Source organism: Necator americanus, chromosome I, assembly GCF_031761385.1.
Source record: "Necator americanus strain Aroian chromosome I, whole genome shotgun sequence".
NCBI lineage: Eukaryota > Metazoa > Nematoda > Chromadorea > Rhabditida > Ancylostomatidae > Necator > Necator americanus.
In genome coordinates this window covers 22,105,282-22,131,863 of record NC_087371.1, presented here as the reverse complement: position 1 = coordinate 22,131,863, position 26,582 = coordinate 22,105,282, and the positions used below count along the sequence as shown (strand labels likewise).

General features: G+C 41.9%; 2 protein-coding genes across 3 annotated transcripts in view; one reads left to right on the top strand and one right to left on the bottom strand.

Annotated features, from left to right (window-relative positions):
* Nucleotides 1–26,582, top strand: part of RB195_006485 (uncharacterized protein) — a gene marked incomplete at both ends in the record, with an annotated part of 30,155 nt that overhangs the window by 931 nt on the left and 2,642 nt on the right. The window contains 24 exons of one of the 2 annotated variants that reach the window (XM_064179595.1): nt 533–594; nt 665–833; nt 897–998; nt 1,070–1,148; nt 10,746–10,818; nt 18,158–18,379; nt 18,473–18,582; nt 19,332–19,407; nt 19,501–19,580; nt 21,817–21,919; nt 22,497–22,637; nt 22,691–22,768; nt 23,018–23,131; nt 23,716–23,825; nt 23,886–24,066; nt 24,135–24,270; nt 24,324–24,414; nt 24,509–24,628; nt 24,989–25,216; nt 25,288–25,333; nt 25,389–25,676; nt 25,732–25,875; nt 25,964–26,193; nt 26,248–26,398. In XM_064179595.1, coding sequence (XP_064036538.1) covers nt 533–594; nt 665–833; nt 897–998; nt 1,070–1,148; nt 10,746–10,818; nt 18,158–18,379; nt 18,473–18,582; nt 19,332–19,407; nt 19,501–19,580; nt 21,817–21,919; nt 22,497–22,637; nt 22,691–22,768; nt 23,018–23,131; nt 23,716–23,825; nt 23,886–24,066; nt 24,135–24,270; nt 24,324–24,414; nt 24,509–24,628; nt 24,989–25,216; nt 25,288–25,333; nt 25,389–25,676; nt 25,732–25,875; nt 25,964–26,193; nt 26,248–26,398 — 3,134 coding nt within the window. Of the gene's footprint in view, nt 1–532; nt 595–664; nt 834–896; nt 999–1,069; nt 1,149–10,745; nt 10,819–18,157; nt 18,380–18,472; nt 18,583–19,331; nt 19,408–19,500; nt 19,581–21,816; nt 21,920–22,496; nt 22,638–22,690; nt 22,769–23,017; nt 23,132–23,715; nt 23,826–23,885; nt 24,067–24,134; nt 24,271–24,323; nt 24,415–24,508; nt 24,629–24,988; nt 25,217–25,287; nt 25,334–25,388; nt 25,677–25,731; nt 25,876–25,963; nt 26,194–26,247; nt 26,399–26,582 lie in introns of those variants that run through there. The other variant, XM_064179596.1, reaches the window with a different exon arrangement.
* Nucleotides 16,643–17,184, bottom strand: RB195_006486 (uncharacterized protein; the record flags this gene model as incomplete). Its single annotated transcript, XM_064179597.1, has 2 exons — nt 16,643–16,706; nt 17,036–17,184. The coding sequence occupies 2 exons, from the start codon at nt 17,182–17,184 to the stop codon at nt 16,643–16,645; spliced, it is 213 nt and encodes a 70-aa protein (XP_064036540.1).

The following is a 26,582-nucleotide window of genomic DNA, read 5'->3' as shown; positions in this document are numbered from 1 at the left end:
AAAAATTAGTTGTCTCCGCTTTTTGTTTAAGATAGTCCAGTGCAGCACTGAACTTTTATAATTAGTGGATTTCACAGTTATCATAAATCGAGTTTCCGAACGGGAAGGGAATCTTGAGTATTATCGACTTGCTGACGGTGTAGCTGAGCAAAGAGTCTATCTAGAAACTGAAGCTGAACTGAGAGTTCAACAGGAGTGGAACATTCATTCAGTAACATGCATCTGCATCTTTAAGAAAAGAAAATACACAGGAAGTTGGTCAAAAATCGGAGGGTGGAAATTATTACGAGGTCAAAGATGAAGAGTGGAAACAATTTTGTTTTGGATGTGGTGTCACATTTATGATGCATATTTTGTGTGAAGTGAATATGTTAAGGATTATTTCTAGATTATACAATAGTTTCTGTTTTAATATTTGCGTTCCACGTAAAGCGCATATAAAGAATACGAGAATTTTTAAACCTCTAAATTTCCTTGTATTTTTTTTTTGAAAAACCATGGCTCTAAATATTTGTCTGATACCAAATTTCAGTCTCGAACGGAAAATTTGTAACCTTGAGGTTGCCAATGGCGCAGTTCCTTTTCAAAACACTGGTTTGAACTTTGCATATTTTTTCATTTTCGTGATTGACTGAATTCTAAAATTTTCTCGAACCCATTTCAGGCGCTCTTCTTAGCTATAGGTAGTGCCATCTCACACAAAGCACGTTGCGAGGAGAGTTCTGATTCTTCTGCTGAAACCAGCAGACGTCAATCCACTTCTACCACGACTATTTCTACCACCACACCTCTTTCCGTCAACACCACAACAAATATCACTACCACTACAACTAGTAAGCAGATGTGAGAGTTGTTGAAAGTTCGTTTGTCTCGAAAAATTGACGAATCTTCTACAGAAGCCCTGTCATGCGATGGTGTAAAATGTGGAACCGATCAGTCATGCCATATGGTAGCTGATGGATGTGAAACGTGTACTTCGCCTCAATGCTTGTACTCGGGTATTTCGTTACAACGAGTTCTTCCGAATTTTGTTTCTTCGCTAATTTTTTTTTTGCCTTCTTTTGTCCAGTCTGCAACACGCAATGCTTCAACTGCGCTACCAATGAAAAGTGTATCCTCTTCACCGGATTTTGTCCAAGAGTTCCCTGGTGAGTCGCAGTGATTCACGGTGAATAGAAAATCACTCGAATGGTGTCACGAAATTTGGTACAATGAAACGCCAACCAGCTTTCTACTTCATAGTTCGAGCAACTATTCAATTCCGAAAGAGAAGAAAGTGCAAATTCCTCGGAATTTTGTGCTTGTTTGATTTGTTGACGCAAAATTTTATTCTAATAGTTCCTTTCAGCTGCCCTTATCCTACGTGCACATCCTGACTACGAATGCAGATCTTCTATGACGAAGACAATCACATTCTCTTCTAAGAAGTTCATATCTTCACACATTCATATTCTTATAAATGTTTCTAAGCATGCGGTCTTCTGTTCAGAGTTGGTCCAAATTTTGAAAAAAGTGTTCTTTAACATGACAGGAAGACACGTCAGATAGTTGGTAGTTTTAAAGTCTGTGATTTTTCCGAAGGGGACGATCAATGTGGAACATTATGATCTCTCAGAGATGGCTGATAAAGATCGTTGACGTATTGTAGACTCATTGTGTGGACGTGAAACTGACACTCTCTTAAAATTTCAAGCGTAGAATGGATGGCGACAGTTTGTTATTGCGCGAAACTGAGCGAAAGGGCATAACTGGGATCAGTTGTTATTCTCAACGTTCCGCAGGAAAATGCATTTAAAGGTAGCATACCACTAAACTGTGGTGGTGAGGGGATCCGGGGAAAAGCTAAAGATCGAGTTGTAGATCGACAGATCCGGGGAGGTCCCGTTCATCTCACCCTAATCGCCGTAAAAAAAAGGCGTGGAAAATACTTTTTTACGAGGCGCCGCAACCACATACGAGCGGTCGAGGATTAATGAAGTCTCCTCACCGGTCTATTCAAGTGAAACCAAAGAGCTAGTAAGCCACTGAGGGGGCCAGAACGTGTACATGGAGGAGCGTTCTGACGTACCTCGTGGAACTGAAACGGTTCCCTGCGGTTTTTTTTAACGAAAATCAGACAAAGAGGCGAAACCATCTCGGATCCTGCAATCTACATCCCCTTCGTTAATTTTTCCCGCTCACCACATCAGATTAGTGGTATGCTACCTTTAAATGCATTCTCCTGCTGAGAATAACAACTGATCCCAGTTATGCTTTCGCTCAATTTGAATAACAAACTGTCGCCATCCATTAGACGCTTGAAATTTTGAGAGAGTATCAGTTTCACGTCCACACAATGAGTCTACAATATGTCAACGATCTCTACCTTTTCCCGTGGATCCGCGCACCACATCAGTTTATGGTATGCTGCTTTCAATACAAATGATTAACTTGATCTATTGCCAAAAATTGAGGAAATACGATCAGAATATCACGAAGTTCTTTTTTCTTCCGAAGGAAAACAAAGACTGCCATTCATTGAAACCGCTACAATCCGCATTGTTTCTTTAGTAAATACAACAGCCCCTTTTAGGGCTCACAAGAAAAGATCGGAAGAGAGAGTATATAGAAGAATAGGCAAAGAAGACTTATTTGGAAGCCATTTTCAATTCTCGTCAATTAGTCAACTAATTGTTACAACACGTAGTAAACCTTCTGTGGAATAATCGCAGCAAGTGCTGATGTACTCAATGCGCAGTGGAAAGTATTCCGATCACCACCATGGTTCAAAGACTCTTCGAGAAATGAGTTTAACATGTATGGATTCTCTCTCAGTTGTACTATTATTGTAGAGTTGATTACGGTATCTCTTCAAACGCATAATTACATGAAGTTTGTAAGTTTTCACTTAATTCGACTATCTCTTCGACCTTGAGGGCTTTGAAGCTATCGATGAATTGGTTGTGCCTGCTGGTACTTATGTGGTGCATGCGCACGAGCTGAGCAGTTGGTCACATGCTAAGAGTCCTCTGCGTCAACCAATCGTCTCCCTGGTAAGAACCTTACAGCACCACAAGACCACACGTCTTACGGTACCTTTTATCACGATTTGATCACACACTCGTTCGGGGGCGATCAGAGGATCGATCAGAGGAGCTCCCACCCGACTCTAGCCATTAGCTCCACTGTGTCGCTTCGAGCGCAGCCTCATACAGAGCTGCACCGGACTTCAGGTCGTTTTGAAATCAGAACAAAACTGGTAAACTGATTCTTATATTATCGTACTATGTTACTTTTTACAATCAGACCAGCTGGAGGATACTGACTGCATATCAACAACTCTTCCCCGTTCGAAAAAGGTAAGCAGAGCTTCGCGCAATATTTCGAATAACTGTTCCTAATCTTAGTGGTGCAATAGTGAACATTGCTTCTTCTATAGAAGTTAATTACTTCTAGGGATCTTACTTCAAGAAAATTGTTCCAATAATGAGTGCGGGAATTCGGTGAGTTCTGATGAGTTCGAGAAAGAAAATGATCATAAGAAATGCAGTTTCACACAACTGACCTGAAGCAATTGTACAGGACAGAGTGACCGTATGACTCGGCTTGTTCCATTTTCGAATGAACATAGTGAATTCTGAATCATCACAACGAGGGGGCATTGTTGGGAGCGGAAGTCACGCGAGTGCACGAAACCGAATCAGCCGTTCGCACAGCGTAAGACTAGCGCCTGCGCGAGAATTGTAATGCCCAACAGACATTACGACCGCTATGATGTCCTCCTCGACGAGCAAGAAGCCAATTATTTCACGCTGGTTGGCACAAAATAGAAAGTGATGAAGGTCTGAACTGCAGAAGCACCAGACCAACACATTTGTTGGTGTAAATGAGTAACTTAAATTTTGCGTGCACTTGAGGACTAAGATATATTTGTAGATCTTCAAAAGTGTAGAAGGTTGCACTCGTTAACGATGGGAATACAATTATTTAAATAAGAATTTCGTGGCAGTAAAATGTGGTAGCTTGTAAATGTGAGGAAAATAGCAACACGTCTGTGATAAGAGTTGCTACAACAAGGGCTAACGAAGGGATATGTGTCTAGTCTGGCTAAAAGAAATCACTATTGAACTTCTCTTGAAAAGTGTCTGCATGTTTTTTCTCTTCTGCGAATAACCACCACCCCTTCCAGGGATTTTGAAATAAATAAAGCCCTTGAACAGAAAACCTGGAACAAAGTTAGAGAGCTGTACTTCTACGTACGTTGTACGTCTTGTTCAATTCCACTTCGTTCATCTTCTAATTTTTCTTTCCTAGATGATATAAAATATAAATTACCAAAAACGGGAACCACTATCACTTTCCCATTCCTTTTCTGAGGAATAGACATTGTAGAAATTCTGCCATTTTGCAAATTTTGCATCTTTTTTTTCTGCATTTACAAGAAGTTTGGCATTGCTGTTTGTTAGTTAAACTCCCTAGGATTCGTACAGTAACGAACCAGGGACAGTCTCAGTTGTAATGTGCACACGCAGCACATTGGCGAGAATGCGACCCAATGGTATGCCAGAGATCAAGAAGCCAGAGATCAAGAATAAGACTCTGTTTCTATGGAATGTGGAAGGAAAAAGTACCGAAATCAAATCTTTTATCGGCAGAGAAACTACGGATAGAGGTTCAAGCATTGTTGGTTTTCTGACTTAGTTTCTATGCTCCACTACTTTTCTCACATTCATGTAACCTAAACGCAAAAACTCGAGATGTTTGCCTTGGCTCAGCTTCAACCAGCATCTCTTAAGTTGTTGATGAAGCTGCGCTATCCTCATAGCCATGGGAGCTGAGCTTTTGTGCCAGGAATTAGAGACCACTGTCGCTGTCGCTAACGTTCCCCTACAGTTTTAATTACTGTGTTTTTATCGTATAATTCACTAAGATAGCCTATCGTATGGGTCCGCCTTGATCCAATTCCACATTTGTTAGAAGAAAGTGTGTAGGAGTTCTGTTTTTCACTATTTGACTCAAAGCTCGAGAATGAAATAGTAAAAATGAAGGTGGGAATTTATCGAAATTTGGAGCATGAGACGTAAGTGTAACGATTTAACGCATGACTTGCAGCAAAGTAGCGCATGCCTAGAAGGAAAAACCCTGAAAATTTCTTCTGAGTGTTCATTTCAGTTGAACTGGTCCGAAAACTCAAAAATTGTTTACCACATCACTGTTCTTCTGATAAAAAGTTCTTCAAAATCGTTAGTGATAAACAAGCTGTGCGTGAACGAAATTACGGATGCGGAGGATGCGCACGTTTCCAATATAAGATATGCGTCGAATGAAACTGCATTATCTTAGAAATGTGAATGTTCGAGCTCTTTTGAATGGACTCGACTTATCGATGACTTATTTGAATCAAAAAAGATTATTCACAATTTTTTCTGGGCTAAGATTGACGTTTCAGCGCCGTCGCCTTCGTCAGTGTCTCGGAAACTCGAAACGAAAGAACAATTATCGTGTCTCCCAAATAAGACAGAGAACATCTGGAACAGTTAATAATGCAGCTAGTCCTATGATATTTTTAATGAAGAAACCATCTTCACAGAAGCCCCTCCTAAAAACTAGTAAAAACTCGAAACCCAGCAATCCAAACGATTACCAGGGTTGAAGGTAGGGCGGCAAAAAAGGGACAACATACGTGTAACCCTACAGTATGCGAAGGAAATCCGCTTCTCGGAAAATGTCATTGAAACAAAATCGATGGTAATCGCTACAGTTATAACAATACGTGGATAAATATGCATATTCAACCATCAAATGATTATTATTATACAGTAGTGATACACTCAGTGTTTGAAGTACAAACACAGGTGGTGAGAGTCGCCAGAAAAAAACAGCTCGGAGATGAAAAGAGAGGAAATCCGCTCCTCGGGAAATACCCCATGCTAGAAGCAAAAGCCAAGAATAAATTGACTATCTTCGGTGAATATGAAACACATACGATCAAAGAGGAGCAAAAAAGGTCTCGTATCCTGTTGCAGATCGCAGAGGTGCTAGCATATATTCATCGACCAAAAAAACGGCGCTCAGCAAGAGAGAAGGAGAGTTTGCGCAACACTTCCGTTGAGTAAATACCATGACGGATAATAATGGTATGCACTCGACTGAGTTGCTCTTTTGACAGATCGTCCAATCTAAACGTGTTGCATCGAGACAAGCCGTGATCCGGTTTGAGATCATGGATATTGACTGCTAGACAAATCTCCCGTTCTAGATCTTTCCTATTCAGTTTCTTCTTTGTCCTTCAAGCTAGAAGTTAGGTTTCATGATGCAGTTCTACCTAATTAAAGCAGTAACCCCTCAAAACCAGGATACGGCCTCGGATCAGCGGACAACGCAACTCCTTACATCAAAATGAGTGAGCGAAGAAAAGTACGAAAAGAAAGAAAAGAAAAGTATGCAGATCTCATCACACATGCAGGTGAAAGGGACCGTTCTGTCGAATAAATTATCTCTACGCGTCCAGGAATAAGAGGTTCGCTAGCACTCGACCAAACCTTGGGCTTCTAGATGGGTAGGGGGTGTTTCCCGTTTTTGCTGTCGTTGCTCAGAAAGAAGTCAGATCTGTTCGCTCCGACGTCAGTACATCTACTCCGCTATGTTCGCAGTTCAAGTTAGCTGCTCTCAATACTTAAATGCACGGATATGAAGAACAGTTATATAGCCATATTCAGATTCTAATACACATACATAACATCAAAGATTATCATAATATTACTCATTCACACTCTGCGTGAAAAATGTTGACGCGTTGCGGCATCGGTGAACACGTGCACTGCCTCTCTCCACGGAGCGCGACGTTTTTGCAAATATATGCATGTATGTATATGTGTATATATGTATGTATGTGCAAATATATACGACTAGCACTGTTTGTAACAGTAAGCGTAGTTAAACCCCAAAACCCATCTTAAAAGAAGGCTAACAAGACATTAGCAGACGAAAAGTGAGGCAGAAAAACGATTCCCACAAACTCAATCCTTGAAGAGATATCCTGGCATCGGAAGAAACAATTAAACTGTCGAAAAAAGCATTTCTTAGTATTACGCCTCTGAAGGATATAACATACTCTATACGCCATAGTTAGCAGCAAAACAAACTTAAAACGTAATGGAAAAAAATCTCGTTGAGACTATAAAACAATATTCATGGATTATTATGTGAAGGAAAAATGAAAACTATAAAAAACAAGAAGAAAAGAGTTCGGAGGGGTTTGTCGCGGACTGTGGAGACGGGCTATCGCAGGCTTTCCAAGGGATGATGCTTCAATGCGATGTTGAGATACACCTCTGATAATGGAATTTAGTTAAAGGCATAGAAGAGTCTCCACTGATAAGATTGAATGTGAGGATGATGGTGGCTACCCAATAAAAACGACAGTGTCATGGCTAAACTAAGGATTTTCTATTATGCTCAGCCTCTTCCTAAAGTCACCGTGGAGGAGCTGCGAATTCAACGACAAAAGAAACATCTCGGATGCCATAAATTACGTGAAGAAAATAAAGAAAGAGAAAATGAAGAAAAAGAATAAAGAAGAAAGAAATTAAGAAATTAATAAAGAATTAAAATCTTTGCAGCTAGAGCTACGAGGATTTCTGGCGAAGGAAGCTAATAGTCTCTGAAGTTCCGAAGTATAGGCAAAACTGCTGAAGCGCACCTCTCAATCGGCGTCACATCTGCTTTGTGCACCTAACATTTGGTAAAGATTAGTGAGCAGAGCCTACCACGGCACAATTGCTATTTATAAATGTAGTTTTTACGTCGTTTGTTACGTTTCATGCAATACGTTTTTCTATTATTTACGATGTTGGGCAGTTTTTCCTCAGTAGCCCATTAAAAGGCGTGTATAGCACCCCTGAGTAACTTTGTCTCCCCCATATTGCATCTTATTACGAGGTAGATCACGAGCAATCCTGTAGTTGTTCAACTTCCGCAATCCAACAAAGAATCGGGACATACCGTGAGCTGCTCCAACCGCAAAATCGTGTACGATTTGCGGTTTGCGCTCGTTCGGATAGACTCGTCATAAGTTGTATCGTTGGGGAAATGTGTGGAATCATAGCTGTTTCACGCCCTTTTTTTGGATTGCAGTTGGGCATTGAGCGTCATCACGCTCATGTTCGTGAGCTACACCCCTGTCACTATCTAGTTGTAGGAGATACTAACAACCCCCATTATCAGTTGCGCTGCCTTTAACGTCTACATATGTAGGTGAAACACGTGCTGTGACTTCACCACTTTATTTTCTCGCATTTCAGGTCCAAGATGATCGCTTCTTATAAGCCTTTCCTGTCGAGAACAAAAGAAAACACGTGTTCTGCTTGTTGAATTGTTTGTGGATCTTTGGTCCAGAAAAAAGAAGTCTAGAAGAAACAGCAATAACAGTGTTGACTCTAGAGAGGAATGCAAAAGTTTCTGATTAGTATGTAGCGGAATTTGCAAAGGTAATTCTTGGACATTATAATGAAGCACATCGATTTATAATAACGAAATCGCAATTTGGTGCTACCTGAGAGTTAATTCTAGTGTATGAAGAGTGCAGGAACGTTAACTTGTTGGGTATTCATCGCTGTGCTTGGAGTACGCCAGCGGATTCGACTTCAATTCAGAACAACTTGAGATTTCTGAACTCATACGCGGCCTAAACCGTTCCAAAATTTATAGAAATACAGCGACAGTAAAAGATGCCGCTGTGTCTCACTATTATCGACTTAAAGGCATCACTCCACGAATCTGGGGTGGTTAGCTTCCGGTGGAGTATTCGTTTACGGGATCGTAGATTAAGGAGAAAGGGTGATTCCGTTCATTTCTTCCTAATTGCCGTAGAAAACGGCCCAGAAGATACGGCTTCAGGCGTTCTGGCGCACTATTTTCTACAAGGAGTTCGACTGGAGCGCGCCAGCCTTGTGCGGCGCCGCATCTTCCGGGCCTTTTTTTACGGCAATTAGGAAGAAATGGACGGAATCACCCCCTTCTACTTAATCTACTATCCCGTATACGATTACTCCACCTGAAATCTGTACCACCTCAGATTCGTGGAGTGATGCCTTTAAAGGAAGCATACCACGACACTGACGTGGTAAAGGAGTCAGTGGGAAAAGTTGGAGATAATGTGGTATTATACATTGCGGTATCCGAAGTTCCTCTCACCTCCTCCTGATCGTCGTTAAAAAAACGTGTGGAAAACAGCTTTAGTTCTTACGAAGTACGCTAGAAAGCACACCTTTGTACACTATCTGGCCCCCTAAGCATTTCAGTTTTACATGAATAGTCTGATGAGGCGACATCAACCTTAGACCGCTCGCTCGTGGGCGCGGCTGGTGTACCATGGAGGCGCTTTGCAACTGAAATGGGAGTGAAAAAGGTGTCTTCAACGCCGTTTTTGACGTGATTCTAGGAAGAAATGAGAGAAACTAAGTTCGATTTCACAATCTACAACCCCATCCATAGCTTTTCCCCCTTATTCGCTCACCATTCGTTGTGTGCTGCCTTTAAAGAAAGCCTTAATTCAGCTGAGGCGGAAGCAACCATGAAATCTCAGGACAAGTAAAGCGCCCCTCCTCCATATTTATGCTTCAGAAACCTGGGCGTGACGCAAGCAAGAGGAAAATTTGATCAGCGTCATAGAACGCCCAATTGAAAGGGTGATGCCAAATCCTACCCGCAGAGTTCAGAGCCGCGCGGGCGCGCGCGCGGTTTTGCGCCTCTGCGGTTTTGGTGGTTATTGGGCGAATTGTTGTGAATGGTCAATAACCACTAAACCCTCGGAGAGCCGCCAAACCGCGCTCTTGCGCGGCGCTGAACTCTGCGGCCAGCCTATGAGTATCCCGCTCTATGCAAGTCAAAGAAGGGATTCGAAGTTCACTTCTACATCACCGATCGAAGGTCAGAGACGCTGCCGAATATGGCAAGTAAACTAAAAATTGGTTGACTGGGCACATGACACATTTCAACGACAATCGCTGGACACGAGTTGCAAGCGATTGAATGCCACGCGATATCAAATGCACTGCATTGAGACATCCTATCCTTTGGTCATATCTCTTTATAAAGTGATTCAAATGAAGATATGATGCTCTTCACGTCCCTCGCAAAAACAGAAGCCAGCGGGCAACCTTTGCGCACAGTCGGGATAAATGGGAGAAATACTAGTCTCCGTTTTAGCAAATCGACGAAAAATGGAGGCATAGGTGTTAGGTGCGGCTTACGGTGGACGTGGCTGAAGTTTTTGAAAAAAAAAAACATTCAAAATCGCCCAGAACCACTTCTTGTTCCTAACCCAAGCATTTCCCTTAAAAAAATACTGCTATTACTAACTACTTACAATATGTTATTGCTCTATTGGTGCTCTACATCTGAAATGAGCCCAAAGAAGCCTCAGCGACCTTAGCATTTGCACTTGCTTGTTGTCCATCAGCAGCAACCACCTCAGCATCTGCAGCAATTCTGCATTCTACAAACGAGAAAGAGATAGATCAAGATCACTTTGGTTTTGATGACCCTTTTTGTGATTCTACATGTTACGTAGCCGAGCTCCTTTTGACACGTTCAAATGCCAATGAATAATTCCTAACTCTGAGAAGTGTCCATGGCAGCGCAACTTCCTGAAAATCTGTGTGCTATGTCCCGGGTTTCTGCAACCTCTTTCCTTTTTCTCCATTGGAAATGATATACACACTAGAATGTGCTTGTGTACTTTTTCTGTTTTCTTGTTTTTTCAGTGCTCGAATGGGAGAAATGGCATCCAACGATACAAACAAAATCATCGAGATCATTCTAATAATATTCTTCCCGGTGAGTTACTTTTCTTTCGTCATTAGATTTAAAAAAAAAACTAGGAACCACACTTAATGCTTTTTAACGAAAACTTTCAGACAAAGAAAATGCATAAAAGAAAACCCAATGATTTTTCCTAACCAAGTTGCATCCACGTAACTCCACTTATTCTCCTGACATTTTTAATTATTGAATATTTGCTTCGTAAGCTACGTATATGATTGTCGAGTTAATTACGAGCAAAATCTTCTTGTGTTATGCGAATACATAGCAAGACCTGTGTCATTTTTTGATGACACTATCCTAATGTTGTTTGCTATATAGTTGAACTTATTGAACTCATCGGATCAGCAGAATTTATTCTTTTTTACAGCCTTTGGCAATTTGGTTCCATGACAAGGCGTGTTCATGTGCAGTTCTCGTCAACATCATTCTTTTGTTCTTCTTCGTCTTACCTGCTATAATTCATGCAATATGGTACTGCTTCTTAAGAAATTGAATATAAAACATTCACGTTGATTCGGTAATTTCGAGCGGTTCGATGAATAATCGTCAACGTTTCTACAGTCTCCTGAGAATAGATTTGAAAAGAACACACCATTTATGATCAATTATTAATTCAATTAGCTGTATGGGCCTCTTTTTTCACTTTTTAGAGTATTAATACCTCCCATGTGCTTTTAGTTGCAAATCATTAATGTAACAATAAATTTGTTGTTTCTTCGGAGAATAAAATAATTAATAATGTTTACTCTTGAAATGATGTCGAATATATAGCATAGAAAAGTGTGTTATCGTGGGTACAGTAACCATACTCTTCGTGGCCATTGTGTCCGTCCATGGGAAGATGTGGAAGATGCAGAAAAAATGGAAAACAAATTTCTTTCTCCTCCTGAAGATTATATATTGTGTCCATTTTAGCCTCGGCCCTTAAGATTTCCTCATTCAGTTATGAATGCATGCAGTTCCTATTGATAGCAACTGTGCACACATCCGTCGCGTACGATCACGTCATCTCGGCTGAGTATGTTCCAGTGTAGTTCCTCCTTTGTTCACATGTTTGTGGTAATATTTAATTGTTTCTTAAAGAATTTGTGGAACTTGAAACGCTCCTTTACAGAATTTCCCTTCAGTCATCTTAACGCTATTACCATTTCTATCAAGTGAACATGAGGCATTTTTCCCCTACAATGTTTCAATTAATTGTTTCATGTTTCAACTAACCTCGTGAGCTCATCTAAACAGTCTCGGAAGGTGACCGACGTAGTCGTGAGCACTTGAAAGAATTCGATGTGTGCGAACTGTCCAAGAACCCACATTACAAAATTCGGTGATGAGAAAACCATGTCTCCATGGCAACATTAGTTGTGCAACTGGCAAAAACTAATTTCTCAGACGAACAGTTTTAGCCTTCTCTAATAGTAACACCAACCTAAGAAGAATTTCCCGTCAACGATCTTATAAGGGATTTCCTAATGTTGCTCCGAACGCCATATAGGCCCTTTCTCAACCACAATGCTTGACGCTGTTAAAATTCCCATGTTTTGACACAAGGAAGCAAAAAGAGATTGACAATTCGACATCAGTGACATTTTGAAAAGAAACGAAAAATTTCCTGTCCTCAGTATCCTGTTGTATGCGTGTGTGGGTCAATAATTAGACGCCTTACGGAAATATTTTGGAATCTACTTAGTTTCGAACGATTAAACAAAATCTCTCATCCATCAATCTCCTGAACAGGAATCTTCTGCGTTGGCTTCCAACTCCACAAAACCATGACTCTAACCAACTGACAACCACATGCGGTGTTTTCCACTCCTTTCTTTTTCTTCCCCCTCTCCGAAAAGAGAACGAAGCTAACTCAGAAAACAATTTCTCATGTCACAAAAGCAATGCCTGATGTTTGTTAAGACTAACCGCAAACATTACAGAGCTATTACTAGTAATAATGCTGCATCTATTTCATATCTGGGGCTGGTGACTGCACGATCGATCGACAGTTCGAAACAGCCCTGCGGCAATCAAGCCCTTCATCCCTAGATAAATAGGTACCAGACTCGAAGGTAGAATTCCTTTGTGCATCCCCTTCGTCTCTGACTCCATTGTTTTGTCGAGGTTTGTCCATTCGGTAAGGCCGGTGATTGCACGAACATAGGAGTTTTTTTACCAAATAGAATGCCTAACGTGCAACGCCATTTATATTGGAGAAACTGGAAGGATGCTGAACGTGCGTATCAAGGAACATTCGGCTGGTAAAAGGCGAGGGAGTTCGATGATACCGCTAAGACGCCACAAAATGATAAGCATGATGGAAATGAGTTTGAAATAAAATGTACGATATCAGCGCACGAGAAAGAAATATCTGCTAGGAAGGCATTAGAAGCATTCTGGATTTCCGTGAGGAATCCGTCCATGAATAACAAAAATGAGTGCTCATCAATTACCAATGACTTCTTGCCGTTCGTAACACTCTGTGAGCTATAAGATTACCCCACATGCAGTTCCTTAACGTTATACAGACACCAGTACTTAGGGATACTGCACAGTGCGTAGATCTCATTCGCCTTGGTGACAATCTTTAAGAACGCGGTGGTTTACCAACCCCGCTAATCAGTGAAGCTGGTCAGTTGTTTTTCTTTTAAGGTCTTGCGTGGTGTACTTGGAACAATATCGAAGGTTGGCGAGGAGAGAAGAGGAGTTGGTGGGATATGCATGGTATCAAAGACCTCGAACCATTTTCGGCCTTTGAAAAAGACCAGTTTGTCGAAACGTCAGGCCAATAAAAAAGTTTCACCTAAACCTCGCTGGCGTAACAAGAAAACATAATTACACTATCAAATGCCGAGGTTTCAAGAAGAGAGGACTTGGAGATTGTTGGACAGGTGTCAGACTCGTCCGCGAGGATAAAAACACTGGCTTGACACATTGGATACCCTCCGCAAATTATTGTATACAGTAGACACGCGTTCATAAACCCCAAACGATTCTGAATTGAAGTAAACTAGTTGGGGAATTCCAAGAGGATTGATTAGCCACTTTAACCCACACTTTATACTTCATCTTTTGTTGCGTCTGTTAAAGGTTAAAGGCTGAGTATCACGAAAGTGGCGATGTTGGGATCTCTGTGAGTAAATAAACAGTTCAGGGTTTAGATTATGAGTATGAGCGTTGTCCCACCCCATTCCTGCTGATCGTCCTGGAAAACGCTGCGGGAAACGGCGCTCCTTCCTACGACATACGTGGAAACGCGCACCCTCGTGCACGCACACCATCCATGAGCGAGCGGTGGGAACTCAATGAGGTCTTCTCAGCTTCCTAATCAAGTAAAATTAATACTGTTTCCTCCTTCCGAGCTCGGAGGCGGGTGGTTCGTCACGTTAATTTCTCGACCTAGATATTCACTGTTTGAGCATTTAGAAATATTCGTTCCGTTGAGCGTGAATGGGGCATCAGATGCCCATCCGTTCCCCTTGATCACCGTACTCCCCAGATTCGCTCAAAACCGATCTTTTTACATTTTTCATCTAATTTTACCAGCATTCGTTACGCCTGATTGATGTTTGATATTGTCTCACAACGATTTCATCAGCGAATCAAAGACATTGTAACTGCGTGGCACCAACTTTCACTACCATGTTGTCCCATTCCAATCCTCGCATCGTGTTCTCGAGAGTGACGCTGAATATTTTAGATGAGATTGTGTCACCCTGTTGGACCCTTCTCTTCACGTAGGTTGTGACAATATTGTAGAATGGGAGAATTTCGGTGGTGAATTTGCTGTATAAGTCACGAAATATCTTTATATATGGAGTGTGAACTTTCTCTCCTTTACGTATGAAGGAAAACTATAAGGAGGCGATGGTGCGATCCTATATACTGCTTTGGCACAACACCGACATACATAAGGGAGAGCCTTTTACCGGCTATGATGTGGTTAAATTCATTACGGTGACCTCCACCGGGAGACCCCGTAGAAGGAAGGACTTCTGGAATTGCCAGCTCCTATGGGTGATCTTAGTCGTTATGATCAACTCTCCTCCTGCTCGTTCCACTGTATGCCATAGGTCCCGTTGCGAAGTTCCTCTAGCGTTCTTCTGTGGCCAATTGTGACGTTGAAATCACCAACAACGACCTCTAGAAGGTACGGCGTTCTCTGTAGCACTTTTCCAAGTCCTTATAGAAAGCTTTTGAAAGGATCTATGTTTTTGCCATACTTAGTGGATACCAAGTCCTCTACTGTCGGATGTTTCAGGGTACAGTTATTCTCCACTTTCATAAACGGTATTGAGTATGTGGCGTCGTCTCGTCTCGGTCAGTCCGAAAATGTCGCACTTGATCTTCATAGCTTACATAATCAGATCTTCAATGGCGGCTTCCGATGCAAGCCTACGAGTCTTGTTAATATACATCGTGACCCTAGCCGTTTTCCGTTGCGCCAGCGTAGACGAGGCTTGCAACTTTCTGGTCCTACCGTACCAGGGGTTCTTCCGGGATCAGGAGACTCTTTCTTACCACTGTGTCTTGCACTGCATATAATTTTCAAACCCGTGGTAAGGTGGCCGGCCTCTTCTTCTGTTTTACGAGATCGCTGTGTTCTCCCAGAGTGGAAAGGTGGGGGTTATGTGTCGGGGGCGACTCTAAACCGGCTTCCTTCGATCTCCCAGTCAGTTGGTTGGCTTTTGGCCGGATCGAAGTGCGAGAAACAAAAGTGTCATGAGTCTATCCTGGCGCAGCAGAAACAGGAAGTTCCGGTATTCGCCTGGGTAACAGGGTAATCACTAGGTCGCTCTTGGCCACCGATTAGTCCCCTATCGGCCACCTGCCATGTAACATGGCGGCTAATCGGCTGTGATACCTCTAATGAGAGAGATCTGTGAGCTTATGTTATATCGCACTGCAAATCAGATAGCCTTGATAGACCGTGTCCCTACTTTTAGCAGAGATCACTCACGTGAAAACTAAAAGAAATGCTGAAAAGCCCGACGTACGGAAGCTCTAAAATTTGCCCTGAGTGTTCTGTTCCAGTTTGTAGCTGCTCTGTGACATAATTCCTGCTAATCACAAAATTAAAAGACATATAAGTGCACAACCAACAGCACTTCAGCTGAGACGCCCTGATTTTGTGCAATAAGAGGTATGTAAATGGTTTCTGAGCGTTTTTTTTTTTTGTAACTACACCTATCTATGACTACTCACGTGTGAAACAAGGCTTGTCGTCGCATATCACTGCAGCTGACGTATCAGTGGCGTGTCTCCAAGTCCGTCTAACATGCACACCCGTCAACGGAACACAGAACCGATGAATTTCTAACTGGACTATCCTCAAAAATAGGATTCTTAAAAATCTCTGGCTTTTTTTCCGCAGTGCTGATTTGGTCTTTTGGATTACAATAGTCTTTTCAATTGCGGGCGAAAACCTACGCTCATTTTACCACTACAAATCCCATGCGAACTTTAACAGGATACAAGCCTCATGGTCCGTTTCCAACATATGTGCAAAATTCCATTAGGAGATAGGAAAATGCCTTTGGGAAAAGAAAACAGGGAACTTCTGGGAAATAGCCTATTTGAACTATTTCAAACAACACATCCTAATCATCATTTACTATACTCGGTATGAGTTCACCTTTTTCGTAGAAACTTCTTCGAAATGTTGCAGGTTCCCACATCTCACTTTTACAGAATCTTCAGTAAACCCTGAATTTGAGGAAAATGCAGGTAAGCAGAGCTGAACAAACTAAAATTTCTCCTACGGATTATGCCAAAATTCTTGTGAGTTAAAGGTACCTTATAGGGAGAGTCCCGACGTTAGTTTTTTTCCAGCACTGGCTGAGCCTGTGAGTTACAATAGCAATCCAGAAATATCAGCAGAAACACAGCACCGATGAATTTTTAACTGGACTATCCTCAAAAATAAGATTCTTAAGAATCTCTGGCTTTTTTTCCGCAGTGCTGATTTGGTCTTTTGGATTACAATAGTCTTTTCAATTGCGGGAACGGCGAACTAGAAATCGGAGTGATTATGAGCTTAAGACCGATCGTTTTCCACGAAAAACGACGAAAAACCCTTTACACCTTTACGAGTAGTGAAATGAAAGCGAGCCCGTCACTTAAGCACATGTAAAGAGTTGCTGTAGTAAAGCCAAAAGGACATGAAGTGCGGCGCAGTTGGGCTCAAAGCGGTGTGGTGGAGCGTAGGTTTCAGAATCGAATTAGGACCCCTGCTAGCACCTACCTCTGCTGCAGCTCGCGATGGTCCCACCTCGATTTCAACCGTTGTTTCCACCGCACCGCTTCGACCGCAGCTCCCTGTGCAACTGCACTGTGCTTGATGTCGTGATTTGATGTTGTTTTGACCCTACTATATTTCGGGGAACTGGTCATGCCAAAATTCCTGGTAAGTCCTTCATCTAGATTTCTAGGAAGCCTGGAAACTACATCTTGAACCGATCTGCTATTAGAAAGGATCCATCACAGACAAAGCCAAGCGTGAGGCAAGAGCCCCCCAGAAACGACCCTCAGGTCTAATTGAAGTGAAGGCCTCGCCGCCTCGATACGCCGATGGAGTAAATGTTTGCGGTAACGAGGAAACTTAGAACTGCACCAGAAAAAAGAACAACTCAGTACTGTATTGTTTCCAAAGTTAACACTTGAATCCAATAACATTCAATAACACTTCCCTTATCTCGCCTTCTTTCCCTACCCCCACCTCATCCATTCTTTCGTTGACCTGCTGAGAAAATCCCAAAATACGTTTGGCCCTGATCAGAGAGGAGCCAACGGATAACGAAGTCCCTCGCTTAATATCGGTGCATATTGGTGTTACTCAACGAGATCTGCCGTTAATGTGATTTGAAACTAGAGGTGCGTGGGACACCGACGATGGACGTAACCCATTCGAAGTCCGTGCGGTTACGTGCGACACGCGACGCATTAGCTCGTGTTTGTGTCGATCAATGATTTCGCGCAGTCACGGGTTGCTCTTCTCTCGGTTCGTTCTGCATTAATCACGCGTTCCGTCTACATGAAGATCATTGCCGTTTATGTCAGCTTATCGTCCGTTCACAAAGTCATTTCCTGTTTAAAGAATTACGATGATCTTTGTGTTGGATGCATGATGCTTGAACTCTTCTTTCTTCTCTGTGATAAAGTTGCATGAACTGGGATACTTCACACATTCTTAATATGACATGACATGATTATGACATATATGGTTTTGGCCTGCTATGCTTTGCTTCTAACTAAAGTTGCACTAGGTTTTTCGTAAAAAATGCGAAAGAAACGCTTTGTATTCGAAATTGTTCGAAGCTGTTTTCTGTTTTTGCAAACCACTTATTAGTACTTCTTCTAAATTCAGTGTGATCTTTCATTTTCGATGATGCCATTTATGTTGTTGTCGACCATTCTACGGATGAATTGTCATGTTAGGGTAATGTCATCGATTCACTACAAGTTTCGAGCGACGTTGGAATATAAGACGCTACAGTTTGATGGTCTACATATCACTGGCGCCGATCTAAAAAAGGAGATTTGTTCAAAGGAAGGGATCAAGGCGGAGGCATTCGATCTTCTGCTGCAGGTAACATGTAGATCGTATCTACCATCTTCAAAACTTCCTGAAACATTTAGCGCATGTACGTGCCGTTCCTTTCCTTTCAAGTCAGCTTTTTAGAATGCTCATACAAAACGCAGCTATACAGCAGAGGAGTTGATTCCTCGTAATTCTTCCATCATTGTTCAACGGGTTCCTAGAGAGGATGCAGAAAAGCTGCCAAAAATCCAGTGAGTTACTGCACTATTTATAACCACCTTTACTATATTCAGCTTCTTCGTATCCATGTAACACATGTTCGTGGAGCACACAAAGGGTGGAAATATTTTAACCAGTCAGCAGTTGTAACCTATGTAACACAGAGAAAAACTGTAACTTAAACAACAGTTTTTTTCTTCTCAGCATTGATATGTGGTCGTAGAGATATCAACCAGAATGGGGATTCCTCAGTTTTTGCGGTTAAAGTCGAGTTAGCATTCAATGTTCAGAATTGTTCTCTTTCTGTTGCTCCACAGGCTGTTATGCCCAAAATACTGTAAAGGCTGCAGAATTTACTAGATATAATACAGAGCTGTGCACCCAATTCCATACAAGGGATGTATGTGAATAGAATGCTGAGTAGAGAAAACGTTTGGTTAGAGAATTCGAAGCAGGTGCTATGCAGATTCTGTTGTAAATTTTCTTTTAACCTATTTGGTGCGAGATTTGGAACTGGGACCTGTCACGTTAGCCTCTTAGAATTTTTTGGCACATCTTGAATTGAGTTCGTCGTGGTCGACGAAGCACGCTGCTATCATCTATCTTCTGCGTTGAATGGTATACTTTATGGTACATGAAATAAATAGAGAAAAATTTTAGAGAGAACTGCGTTGTTCTTGAACTTCATGCAATATCTAGGTTTCTGGAGAAGGGCAAAAACTCCTGATCCTAGCTGCTTTGTGCAATAAGTGGGTTGTAAAATGCTCGAGCTCATTTTTAGAGGTGTCAACACTGGGGTCGTTGTGAGAGCTACTACGACGGAAAGTGGTTTCGCAGTTCCAGCTCATATGAATCCGGTTTGTGACTTTAGGATTAACTAGCTCAAGCATTATTGTTATATACTGTTTTTGTGTTGAGGTGGTCAATTAAGTCACCTCCCTTTTTTTTAGGAGGAATTCGAAAAACTTTCCGAAGAGGACCAGATTGCCCATATTAAAGATGTTTCCACAGCTAAATATCACTCAAGCAAGTCAGTTCTTTACTTTTTTATCATTATTTTGTATAATTGACGAAAGTTCACGAGTTTTACTATGTATCTCGAGCTGTGGAGAACTGCGGACTTCACGCCGAAATTGGTTTTGAGGATTTGTAATTGTCCTAATGTGAACTTGATAGGCTTCAGTAGAAATTTTGCAGTATGCTTGAATCCATTCTAACGTGAACATTTGCGCGCATCTTCATTGAATTCTGCTCTCTCACTTGTAGTCAATGCTCTTTGTTGTTATGCACGCACTTGACCTTGAGTGGTTAAAGCCCGTCTGGTATAAATGATTCCGCCGACTTGAAAGCAGCTGCTTTAAGATCATCACCTTAAAGGCATCACCCCACGAATCTGGGGTGCTACGAGTTTCAGGCGGGTTGAGCCTATACGGGATCGTAGATTGTGGGGAAGAGCGTGATTCCGTTCTCCTCTTCCTGTATCAATGGGTTTTCGACGAATCGCATATCAGCGGGCTTCGCGCAACGGTTGCGCACTGCAACAGCAGCCGTCGCAGGAAGCAGTTGCGGCGTCGTTGCACTGATACAGGGAGAGATGGACGGAATCACCCCCTTCCCCACAATCTACGAACCCCCATAGGCATTACCCGTCTGAAACCTGTACCACCCCAGATTCGTGGGATGCCGTTAAGGTGGTAAAATCCGACAATGTCTGAGAGCAAGAAAAAAGAAGGAAGGCGGAGTCAAGAATCAATTTCTTATTGGACGGCATAATAGATAGAAAGTAGGTGGCCAGCTAGCCATACTCTTTAAGAAAATCCGCAGCACTTCTTCTGGATGACGATTAAGATCTGGCTTTCATTTCTGGTCGGGCGATCTAAAAGTGAGGAACTGTTGACGTCATCTTCTGCCACAAATCGAAATATTCGAAAAGTCAATGTAAAACACGAAGTTCTCCAGAAGCCAACGAAATTCACTGTTTACTGATTCTCTGCCGTGACTAATGTTCATTTTTGGATCCTGTTTTTTCTCTCTTCATGAACTTGGAAATTGCAAACAGTGGTACATGTATATTCATTGGGGCATTAGTAGTTGTGACTTTAGCACAAAGCACACACTAGCTTTCAAATTCGATAGAACTGACATTTTAATCACGAGAAAAAGAGTGCAAATTAACTATTCGCATTAAACGCTAACATTTTATTCTGTAGTGTAGGTAGAATGTGCAGTTTGATAATAGCACAATTCTGTTACAAAAAAAAATAATCATGCTCCTTAGCTGTCACAAAATCAGTAAAGAAAATCTTCAGGGGAGGTTTTATTGGGACGCTACTCTCAAAACGGTTCTGATGCACTGGCTTGTTACTAAAAGGCAGAACAACGAAACTGAAGGTGTTGGTATCATTCCCCGGATAGATAGGATAGGTTAAGAGCGTAGTTCACGAGTATGAGTAACCAGGGATTGAGCGTGATTGTATTCATACTCATGAACCTAACCCTATCGATTAATGAAGAGGTGCAAACATCTTCGATTTCGATTTATGCTGCATTTAATCTTGTTTTGATGATGTACAGCTGCTTGTTTTTATATGGGTCTTTGCGCATTTTCTCGCTTATTCGGAAAAAAAATGAATTTAAAAAAATTATTAGTGCAAGTAAAGGATTAGCAATCTACTTACCTTCATTATCAACAACGTCTAGTCTCTGAATAGACAAATTCCCAGTCTCGCTTTTTCTAGAAGAAGGGAATCTGCGGTGGTAAAAAGTAGTTGAGTAGTTTTTGGGCACTGCGGTCTTTGAAAGTTTTTTCGTGTGTCTCCTGCTTCAGGGCCCGAAAATGATAAGTAAAGTTACAAGTGATAGTCGAGTGGGGCAGCGTAGGGCTAAAGGGACGGTGGGTCACGAATGTCCAGTGCAGTCCTCGCAAAAATTCCCGCGTCACCTTCGTTGTGTGAGGTCCCGCATTGTCATGCAGTAATGCGACTTCGAAGAGTTTAGGAGATTCCTGCGCACTGGACCACTTGCTGGAATTGATTCATGTACAGATTGGCGTTGATTGTCTAGTCACCCTTTAGCCGTTACGGAGGCCTCTTGAAACAAACTAGAATGAAAATGTAAAATCCAAAGTGGAAAAAGTATGCGAGGACCAATGCAATGTTTCCACCTACAACAATCTATAATGAGAAACACGTGAACTTGTTTTGAAAATCTTTGTTTTAAGCTTAGCTTTGTAAATACACACCTTGTAAAACGAGCACATATTGCAGCTTTCAAAAGAAGACTACAAACATCATGTCTGGACCGCCACCGCCTACCTACACATGCAACCGTTGCAACCAACCTGGCCACTGGTACAAGAATTGCCCAATGGTAATCATGCTCGATGCGCGGAAGCGTTTCTCCGTTATTCGGTAGCGGCCTGGGTTTGCGAGTCGCTCTTTCTTAGGAGTATTAGTTTCAAACTAGTAGTGATACGGATTTATCAGTATTTACGGTTACAGTCGTCGGGTATGTTCAATCCTTATTGAACGCGTCCGCTGTGTAAATGTAGTTTTACACATTTTCTTTTTTCTGTATATATGATTGTAACGTGTCTTCATTGTTGTCAACTTCAAATGTTTAGATGCGGTTATTGTTCAGAAATGGCCTTTGGCTGGCCGAGCCCTATTGATCTCACCCGCCACAGCGTTGTTTTATTTGTTGGGTCTTTGAGATAAACTAAGAGCTACACCCCATCTGTGTTAGACCACCAGATAATTACTGAAGAGTAGTACTGAATTCAAGAAATAACATATTCGGAAGTTTCTTGCCTGTAGCACAATGCCACGGACAACATGAGATGGTCGACAGCGACAGACTATCAGCATTGCGCGGTTTATTGCGTGAGACAATCAGGAGCCTCACCGGTGTAATTAGGGGGGTCTTTGTTCGACTGCTTTGTTTTCAGTTGGCTACGAAGCGAACCACCGGAATTCCTTCACAAGAACTTATGGAGACTACTGCAGAGGATCCGCTTGCTATGTTGCACCCCTCTGGCAAACTCGTCGTGCCTATAATGCACTGGAAAGCCAGACAACACGCGAAAAAGGCACGTTGTGGCTAAGGTCAAACCTTAACAATTGCTCACCATACACTCTTTAGGTGGTGGAGGAGGGACCTGTAGTGGAACGAGTACCACCTCCAGAACTGACTTGCCCGATTTGTTCACATCTTCTGAAGGTGTGCTAGTTTTGACTTCTTTCTGATGTCCTAAGTATCAACATAGGTGGTCGTAAGAGTGTTTTTGCCGCGAGACACGAGAAAAATGTAGGTAGAGGCAGGAACATTCTTGCCAGTATTTTTGTTTCTTGTTCTGACTGTACGTTTTCCTTATTTGACGGAATTATGAAAGGAATGTAGCCTGCGCTTCTGTCTTCTAGTTGCTCCTTACAGGAGATGATGATTCTTTTAACGAGAAGCACGTTTCAGGATGCTGTTCTCACTACTTGTTGTGGAAATTCGTTCTGCGCAGATTGCATATCTAACAAGCTGATGGAATCTCAAGACCGTCAATGTCCGGGCAAGAATTGCGATCACATGCAGGTTCGCTCCGGAATTGTTCTGTTATTGTGTTTGCGTCATTCGAGATACTTTGTGGTTTACTTGTCAGTTTTTATGTTAAATTGTATTGTAGAGAAACTAAGACTATGAAAATAATGGAGCTAAGACTTCTTCTTCTATAGGAACACAAATACTGAGGCCTTTGTTTTCTAGTAAACTTTGCTTCCTGCCCTTTATAAACGGAGAAATGGTGCAGCCGCGCTTTTGCTACGCGAACTTCCTGAGCTCTTAACTCTGCTATTCGCGCACCTTGTTACAAAAACTAAAGTTGAGTTTTCAACTAATGAGGCTCAAGAACCTGATTTCTTTGATGTGAGTCACAAAATGGATACTTTTCTTTCTCAGAAGTTCGTTTTTCCGCAAAAATTCCATGTCGATTACAATTTCAAATCAGGTTCACCCTTTGCCTTGGAACGACTTCTTTTCATTCATTTCCGTTCCATAGGTAACACTACTGATTATGTTATGCATGAGTGACAAACTGAATATATAGTTGTACATCAGATGCACGCAGTTACATTTTTTTCCCTATTGTCAGTTGTCGACATGTCTAAAAATTATTTAAGGTATCAGTGGATGCATTGGTACCCAACAAATCAGTACGACAGGCAGCAGCAGCATGGTCAATGGGTGGCTCTGGACTAGGAAGTCAGGACCAGGAACACATGCGATTTAGGTCTGTTAATATACTCATTAAAACGGATATACAGTTCTCGTACAATTTCTAACTTTTCAGAATAGGTCTACAGCCATCTGTGACTGTCTCAGCCGCTTCTACTCCTCCACAAACACTTCCTCCACCTGTTTCCCAGGCTTCGCAACCAACTGTCCCCGCAGTATCAGCCCCACCTCAGGATTCTGTACAAGCACAGAATTCACCAACTCCGTTTGTTACTCAAACAACTGTTCCTGTCGCAGTAAGTTCCTTTGGATTTGTCGGATTTAGGTTGCATTAAGAACCAGCTAATATTTGATGGTGATCTAGATGGCTTCGGTTCCGTCGTTCTCTCAACCACCACCGAATATGGTTCCTGTGGCGAGCTCATCTTCATCTGGCGATTCTCTGTTGCCTCCGGGAACATCGTCTATTCCACCACCAACGATTAGTTTGCCCTTAACATGTGAGGTTGATTTCCATCTTCGTCTTATGGGATGTTGATTTCCATTATTTCAGCTATACAAACCGCAAGTAGTCTACCACCTATTCCTGGGGTCGGATTGCCAATTCAGCATCAGTTGCTTGTCCCGCCGAGTGCCTCTTACATGTATGTGATACACTGAACGCTTACCCGTCTTTGTTTCGAAAAGTTGTTCTGTACTTGTAAAATTTAACTTAAATTGGTTCCTATCTGTTTTCAGATACAACCAACCACCGCCTGCCATGACTCTCGGTGCACCACAGCCGCAAATTATGGATGCTTGGGACGCATTTCTTCATAGAAAGGATCGTGAGCGGGAGAGACCAAGAAAGAGAGCTAGGTTAGTTTATTAGGTGTCCACCGTATTCGAAGTGATTAACCCTACGAAACCTCAAATTGTAGACTTATTAGAATTAGGTTTAGATCAACCGTTGAACATTCCTGAGTGCTAAATTCAGTCAAGATTCTGGAACAAGTAGAAGCATTAAGTTATAAAAAGAACGCAAAAGAATTGCTTTGCTACATGATTTCCGACCTTCACGATGTTCCGGTCTAATGCTTAATTTATGCACAAAAAAGATTAAGTATCCTCTATTATTCTATTGCATGTAGTTTTTCGTGTTGTTCCATATCGTTCTTATGAGTAGTGTAATGATGCGATAAATTAACTTAATTAATTAATTAATTAACATTAATTCAGAAGTCGAAATCGATCGTCCAGCTCAACTCTATCATCCTCATCTGCAGATGATCGCCGTCGGCGTCGTAATCGTCATGAGAAAGATAAGCGGCGTGTTCACCGAAGTGACAAAGAGAAAGACAGGGATCGTGGCCGGGACAGTAGATATCGGCACACCGACGATAGGAGAGATCGCGATAGAGAAAGGAACAGAGAACGCGATTGGGGTGACAGACATCGAGAAAATAGGTAAGTTTAAAATGAGGCGAGAATCCATGTTTGATTGGATATGCAAGACTAATTTTTGTCAATTTCTGAAGGCCTCCGCGAAGTGGTGCTCATGCTTCTCGTAGAGATGGAAAAGACGTATGTTCCATTTTCTTTCTTCATTCCAGAGTTTAAAAGTTCTATCGTTCATCAGGAGCCTTCGCTGCCATCATTGATGGGTTTGGATGTCACAACACCACCAAATCTTGCCAGTAAGCGTGACAGGTCAAGATCTCGGTCAAACACTCCCCAGAATCATCAAGCAGCGTTATCAAATGATCGCAAAAAACGTAAGAAGAAGGATTCTCGTTGGAAATCAGACTCGAGCTGGCGTTCTCGCAAAGATGAAAAGGACCGCAAAAAAGCGAATGATAGCGAAGAAGCAGCAAGAGAAATCGCAGATGAGGAAGCTATTGACGGCACACTCAGAGAAGTCGCTGAGGTAGGTTTTGCATTCGTAATAGATTCAATTAGTCGTCTTTACGTCTGATGTTTAGTTCGTTCGCGTTGAGGCCAACTGTGATGATGATGGTATAGAATTCGAATTAGAAGAGATGGCTGCGATGAAAGAAACGGCAACGGAAGCAGAAGATGAGAAGAGCGTTACTGACACTGAACCAGCGGTTGAAGAGCCTTTTGATGTATGTGATTTTGAACGTTCAATTCCTATGAATGATCACAACGCTCTTTACTTTTCAAATTTGCTTCCACCAAGGTCTTTCATTTTAGACTGCTGTTGAGCAGTTGAGTGAAGCGGATAACGAAGAACCAATAGAGCAAAAATCTGAGTCCGACGCCGTAGATCGAAAGTCTGAGTCAGACGCTACCCTTGTGACCAAAGAAGACACTACGGATAAGGACAAAGATACAGTTGAAGAACAGATTGAGGGAGATGACGAAAGGAACAGTCGCAAAAAGGATAAGAAACATAAGAAGCATAAAAAACATAAAAGGAGCAGGTAGAACGTGCCTTTCTTTTTATTTGCTACTGTGGTCGACAGATATAATTGTAGAGAACGTGATGATGATGATGGTAACGAGTCAAAGCACCGCCACAGAAGAAAAAAGGAGAAGAAAGAGAAGAAGGAGAAACGACGAAAAGAGAAGAAACATCGACGAGGCAAAGATCTGGATCGAAGCGATCACAGGGAGTCGAATAAAGAAGTGAATTTTTAATACAATATTACCAACATCACTATCATTCATTGCGTTATTTGATATTGCTCAAATCTTTGCATAACCATTTGCATATTTTTGTGTGACATCAAATGTCAACAAAAAACATTGGAATATGCCAGCAGGAACACTAACGAACAACAGTGAAATCGCCATGCAGTATTCTCATTGT